At 47.3% G+C, this 6,817-nt stretch overlaps 1 protein-coding gene across 1 annotated transcript; it reads left to right on the top strand.

Moving 5' to 3' along the window:
- Window positions 1–2,137: 2,137 nt before the first annotated feature.
- On the top strand, window positions 2,138–6,604 carry LOC123434682 (methionine gamma-lyase). Its single transcript, XM_045115527.1, has 2 exons — window positions 2,138–3,061; window positions 5,783–6,604. The coding sequence occupies exons 1-2, from the start codon at window positions 2,278–2,280 to the stop codon at window positions 6,382–6,384; spliced, it is 1,386 nt and encodes a 461-aa protein (XP_044971462.1). The 5' UTR covers window positions 2,138–2,277; the 3' UTR covers window positions 6,385–6,604.
- Window positions 6,605–6,817: the final 213 nt, after the last annotated feature.

Here is a 6,817-nt window from a genome sequence, read left to right as displayed (position 1 = left end):
GAACCTAGTGCAAGTATATCATGTCCAAAGATTATAACATTTCCCAAATATTGATGCTCAAGTTAACATGTTACAATACAAATAGTCGGTACGAAATAAAGACAAATATTAATTAGCATTGTATCCTAAATAGTATTTTTTTTAATATTTAATATGTAAAATAACAACATATTCAAACTCTACACATTTTTCTAATCAAGTTTCATATATAACATGTTTAAATTGAATTTGCGATTTAAAAGATATTGTTATTTGAAAATACATATTTATTTTGAATGGACTTCCAGGTTATTAACGCATATGAGGGGTGTATGTAAAAAGTTTAATAAACGATTCGTTCTGAATATAATTTGGACCGCGTGTTATTTAGCACGAAAGTAAGGGGGTTTTGTGTAAAATGTGAAAAAAACGGTTCAGCCTTACTTAAAAACATACCGCAGGTTAATTAGATGAAACTACAGGGGCGTTTTTGCAAAAATGCTCCGACGGACGTGAGAAACAGTGCGTGCTTTATTATTTTGCATACAAGTAGACTTTGTGCACGGTGGCATTGTAGGGCTATAATATTCCAAGTTCGCTCGATACAATTTCGTACCGAAAAAACTATACTACGAAAATTGCCAAACCTGTGGCTGTGATCGACTTCGTCGGTCAAAACGAGAAGGCAAAAACCTGAACAATTATACGAGTACGTGATTACACGCACGCCGATACGGTTGGAAGGAGAAGTTGAACACGATTTTGCCTTCTTTGACGACGGGCCAGCTAAGATCAGTCAAGCACTCGCCACCCCGTGATCGTGATGGAACGCATCCATCTACAAACTGGCGAGCCCAGATGCGGATAGACACAGCATCCTGATACGGTTTGCCTTCGGATGCTCACTTTTCCTGCCAAATTTGGAAAGATTCACGGCCAGATTCATTCGAAATCCTTACGAATCGTCTATCTTTATGGAGTTCCAAAATTAGCATGCATGGCGGCCAATTGTGACTGCTACGTACTGGTAGTGGTCGCCGTAGTACGAGGCCTGCCGTTTCGGTTCATTGAACATGGACGCCGTCTCTTTTCACCGCGAACATTAGTGCATTGAACCTGCTTTGTTGTATGTACACATTCACCCTGGCCGGCCGGTTAGAGGGTAAAATTAGCTTGTGCTGTTACGAACTTCCTGTCCCATAAAATTTAAAACATGATGCACGCGTTACAATTTGGGGATCCTTTTTGTACGCACAATGCTCAACGCTACACTCGTCATGCATTTTAATTTACGTTATACTGTTTTTGTTTGGAAATATTTGTCTGGGAGATGGGTGTATCTAGACGTATTTTAATTTTAGATACATTCATTTATATTTACTAGCAAAAGGACCTGTGTGTTGCAATGAAAAAAATAATACTCCTCCGTTCCAAAATATAAGATCTTTTAGGTATTTCACTAAAAGACTACATACGGAGCAAAATGAGTGAATCTATACTCTAAAATATGTTTATGTACATCCGTATATAGTTTATAGTATAATCTCTAAAAGGTCTTATATTTAGGAACGGAGGGAGTACCACACATTTTTAATTAAAGAATTTAGAAAAAGAAATTAAAGGAAAAAGAGAGAGTAGTAGTGCACAACTCATTAGGCGTGCCAAGGCCCACCCTTACCCACTCCTAAATCCCTTGACCTAGCCCTGTCAGCCCAGATGCGTTTATCTTATCCAATGCCATAGGGGGCTCTCTGCAAAAATGAAATGTTTTTTGTTCGTAACACATAAAAATGTACTGCAGATTTAATTACCTAAAAGACAGGGGGTTTTAAAAAAAAGGCAGCGGTGGGTTTTCTGACGGAACCAATAACCTCTTTATTATTAGGTAAAGATTTTTAAGACAAGTAATTTTAGACGAAGTGAGTATTTCCTTTTAGAGATCCTATTATAAATCATATATGAATGTATGTAGACATATTTTAGATGTAGATTGTAATCTTAAACTAAAACTTACTCCTTCATGTATGTAGTCTAGTAACGCAGGAAGTAATTTACAAAGAACGTACGGTTTTTTTTGTTTTTTTTTCCCTCGGCACGTTCCTCCTTCCAACCCTCTGTCCGTATGTCCACGTTCACTGCTCGCACCTCTCCCAACTCCGGACTATCGGCCAGATCCTGAATTCTTGATCATCGGCTATAAATTGGCACCGTCCCCTGCTCGCTTCCCCACACCGCTCTTGATCGATCTCCTGCTCTCGTCTCTGCCAAAAACATCCAGTCATCCGTCCTACGGTCCCAATGGCCCACGTCCTCGCCGCCGCGGAGCCCCTCACCCTCCTCAAGCGCCCGACGCCGCAGAACGACGGCTTCGGCGACGACAACGGCAGCACGGAGGAGAAGGCACTCAAGGCGCGCCGCCGGGAGTCCGACCCGGCGGCGGCACTGGCCGCGGCGCGTCACGAGTTCGGCGAGCACGGCGGCGTGAACATGTCCATCGAGGCCTCGGCCACGTTCACCGTGATGGAGCCGGACACCATGCGCCGGCTCTTCACGGGGGAGCTGGGCCCGGAGCGCGGCGACCTGTACATCTACAGCCGCCACTTCAACCCGACGGTGCTGGCGCTGGGGCGGCAGATGGCCGCGCTGGAGGGGACCGAGGCCGCCTACTGCACGGCGTCCGGCATGTCGGCCATCTCGTCCGTGCTCATGCAGCTGGTGGGCGCCGGCGGGCACGTCGTGGCGTCGCGGTGCCTGTACGGCGGCACCCACGCGCTGCTGTCCCGGTTCCTGCCGCGCACCTCCGGCGTGAAGGCGACGTTCGTGGACGCGGACGACGAGGCGGCCGTGCGCGCGGCCATGAGGCCGGGGGAGACGCGGGTGGTGTACGTGGAGACGATGTCGAACCCGACGCTGGCCGTCGCCGACATCCCGATGCTGGCGCGGGTGGCGCACGAGGCCGGGGCCAAGCTGGTGGTGGACAACACCTTCACCCCCGTCGTCGTCACGCCGGCGCGGCTCGGCGCAGACGTCGTCGTCCACAGCGTGTCCAAGTTCATCAGCGGCGGCGCCGACATCATCGCCGGTAAGGATACACGTCCCGGACTAGCTCCTAAGTTATGTTGCATGTTCCATGCACGCATGCAAAGACAAGAAGCCGTCACAGCTGTTGCTTGGAACCATCCACGTGCTAGCTAGTTAAAAGTTCTGCAAAATTCCACGCGTGCAATCATATCTTGTACTAACTTATAGGGTGTTTGGATACGTTTTAAGTCCCATGACTAAAAGTAGTGAGACTAAAACTTACTAGCCTCATCAATGCTTCGATCTAAATAGTAAATAGACTAAAATCAAGTTAATGGGCATTTATTATCCTTCCAACCCTCCAATCCAGAACTCGTATGTGTTAAATGAGACAGAGGACTAATTCGTATTTTAATAGGGGTATCCCTGACTAAAAAAAATTTAGTCAGGGGTGCTTGAAACTTTAACCTTTTAAAGAGACTATTTTTAGCCAGACTAGTTTTACAGGGTGATTGGTACGTTTTAGTCCCATGATTAAAAGTAGTAGGACTAAAACTTGCTAGCCTCTCTTTAGTCAGGGATGCTTCTTTAGTCAGGGATGCTTAAAAAGACTATTTTTAATCAGACTAGTTTTAGTCTCTTGGATCCAATCATTCTTTTAGTCTCTTGGATCCAAGCACCCTCTTACAAGTTCTACAAAGTCCATAGTTCTTTATTTATTTTGGGATTGCAACTAGCCCACGTTTTTAGTCAACCATCATCTTATTTAACTGGTGTGTAATGTTTTTTGTCAAACTTGCATGTAGGAATGGCACTGCTTTGTACTCGCTCCGTTCTTAGATATAACACATTTTAAAGATTTTATTATAGAGATAAGGTACCTCAAGACTCCACAGTTTGAAAAAATATATACGACAATACTGTAGTAGCAAGTCATCACACAAACATTTGGTACGTGTCAGCATGCATGGTGGGGCTAGCTACGCTGAAAGCAGCAGTGCTCACATGGAATGCCCTGAGACACGGGACGAATGGAAAAGGACATCCCCGGGCTCCATAGGTTCAACTAGAATAGCATCCATGTTTAAAAAATTACTGTAGTCAAGAAATAACGACTATGGTATGATCAATCGTAATCCTTAGTTTATATAGTTCGTCATACAATACCAGTACTATTACTTATGCTTAACTACGGAGACAAAGACGTGCGCTTTTTACCCGCTACTGAATTGTACTTGGAGTAGTACTATTTTTTTACCGAAATATTCATGATTGTAGTACTATATATCCCGGTGGCCGGTCATATCTTTCACGGAGCATGCATACATGCAAAGAGACTCTCGACAAGGACGCCTCACTGTTGCACCCCACGCAAGGGGGGTGCCCACGCCCGTGTCAAGACGAACACGGCCGAGGCCAAAAGGACGAAGCGATGAGTCAGCGATGCTCACCCTCACACGTAGGAGTACGTACTACGAGTAGTTGTCTGTAGCCAGCACCTACTTATCTCTAGCTAGTGCGCGTGGTGACCCGCCAAAACCCGTTTTGGCGGTGCACGCGTACGCTCCATGCGCTGCATGCCACCTCCACCCTCGATCGTCTCGCAACCGGCGACAGCTGCCTGCGAGTCTGCGACTGCTAGCGCTAGCTCTCCACGGTCCATGGACGACGCGATCACGCGACGGAGGCGTCCCTCTTCTTTTGGCCCCTTGCGCGTTTTCGCGCCATCTGGTTCATCATTGCGCCAGCAGCGAGCTTTTCCTACGCTAGTAGTACTACTCTACTTACTTACTATCTTGGCAGTAATAATTGTACGTGCCCGTGAACGGTGCACACCCCCCCCCCCCCCCCCCCACACACACACACATACGCATTTTGGTCCGTAGCACCGGCGCCAATTGTCCTGGCATGGCATGGCATGGCATGGCTCCACGGCGATGATCATGGTTCTTGTGGGTGGTTGTGGTTTGGGGTTTAGCGCCATACATGCATCACCAAAGATGAACCTACCCACGGTAACCAACATCTGCTTTCTCGCAAACTGATCATTAACCTGTGTGAAATCTTGCGGTAACAGCCCTGTTTCTTTAAAAAGTCATATGACTTTTTTTTAGTCCCAACTAAAATGTTTCTAGTCCCTATCCGTTTTTTTCCAAGGACTAAGGGGTGTTTGGATCCAAGGAACTAAAACTAGTCTGACTAAAACTAGTCTCTTGAAGAGGCTAAAGTTCCAAGCAGCCCTGACTAAGAGAGGCTAAAACTAGTCTTGAGGCTAAAATCTTTTAGTCAGGGATACCTCTACTAAAATGTGCATTAGTCACCTCTCTCCTCATTTAACTCCTCAAGCAAGTTCTGGATTGGAGGTTTTGAAGGATAATAAATGCTCATTAACTTGATTTTAGTCTTTATAGTATTTGGATCCAAGCATAGGTGAGGCTAGCAAGTTTTAGTCTCATTACTTTTAGTCTTGAGACTAAAGCGTATCCAAGCACCCTCTAAACATTGACTAGAAGTCATAAAATGACATGTAAAAAGACCATGTTACCTCTAATAATATACTAGAAGTTATTAAATGACATGCTAAAAGTAAGGACATTGTTGGGAAAAGAGCCAAAAAAGTCTCAAAATGTCCCTTTCATAGGGACTTCTTTCTTTAGTCCCAAATACCATATTTTAGTCTCTAAAAATATCTTCTGTTTCTTAACGAGACTTTTTTTTTAATCCCTACACAAAAAGTCACTTGAAAGAAACACCCGTAACTAACGAATGTTACAAATTCCAGGTGCGATCTGCGGGCCGGCGAGCCTGGTGAACGCGATGATGGACCTGCAGGACGGGGCGCTGATGCTGCTGGGCCCGACGATGAACGCCAAGGTGGCGTCGGAGCTGGCGGGGCGCCTCCCGCACCTGCCGCTGCGGATGCAGGAGCACTCGCGCCGCGCCGCCGAGTTCGCGGCCCGGATGCGCCGCCAGGGCCTGCGCGTCACCTACCCGGGCCTCCCCGAGCACCCGCACCACGCCCGGCTGCGCGCCATGGGCAACCCGGGCTACGGCGCCGGCGGCATGCTCTGCCTCGACATGGGCACCGAGGAGCGCGCCAACCGCCTCATGTACCACCTGCAGAACACCACCCAGTTCGGCCTCATGGCCGTCAGCCTCGGCTACTACGACACGCTCATGTCCTGCTCCGGCAACAGCACCAGCAGCGAGATGGACCCCGAGGACCGCGCCCGCGCCGGCATCTCCCCGGGCCTCATCCGCATGTCCGTCGGCTACAACGGCACCCTGGAGCAGCGCTGGGCGCAGTTCGAGCGCGCGCTCGCGCTCATGCAGCAGGAGACCCCCGCCGCCGCCGCCACCGCCAAGTACGGCAAGGCCGTCTGACCACCAAAGCGTTGATGCCTGCTCATGGTGTATATTATATATATATACTCCTCCTATCACTAGCTAAGTAAGTACTGTCAAGCACCATCTGGATCTGTTCAGAACTTCAGATGGATGGATGTGCCAGTGTGTTAAGCAGCACGCCTGATTAGACTTTGCTGAGCGTACTGCGAGATGCGTCATCCATGTATCGGAATAAATTAGCGTGATTTTCTGTCGATGATGGTTTGTCAAATGCCATCCCGATTTTACTTTTCGCTCGCACGCTTGGATTCTGCATTTACCGTGGCTTGTTGCTCTCCATGCCAACTCCAGAATACTGTTTCGGCAATGTTGAAGATCGAAAGAGAGTCGAGACACAACAAAATGAATCAACTCTATTATTGATGATTGAGTACAAGTATATATAGCTTTCAGTGGATGCATTAAAAAA

The sequence above is a fragment of the Hordeum vulgare genome, chromosome 1H (assembly GCF_904849725.1).
Source record: "Hordeum vulgare subsp. vulgare chromosome 1H, MorexV3_pseudomolecules_assembly, whole genome shotgun sequence".
Lineage (NCBI taxonomy): Eukaryota > Viridiplantae > Streptophyta > Magnoliopsida > Poales > Poaceae > Hordeum > Hordeum vulgare.
The sequence above is the reverse complement of the archived record's forward strand: the minus strand, read 5'-3'. Positions and strand labels throughout refer to the sequence as shown.

What these genes read in the sequence shown, in the direction of transcription:
- LOC123434682 (XM_045115527.1), top strand. Translation starts at nt 2,278, where the DNA reads ATGGCCCACGTCCTCGCCGCCGCGGAGCCCCTCACCCTCCTCAAGCGC. An exon ending in CGGCGCCGACATCATCGCCG is followed by an intron (nt 3,062 to 5,782) that starts GTAAGGATACAC and finishes TACAAATTCCAG; the next exon opens with GTGCGATCTGCGGGCCGGCG.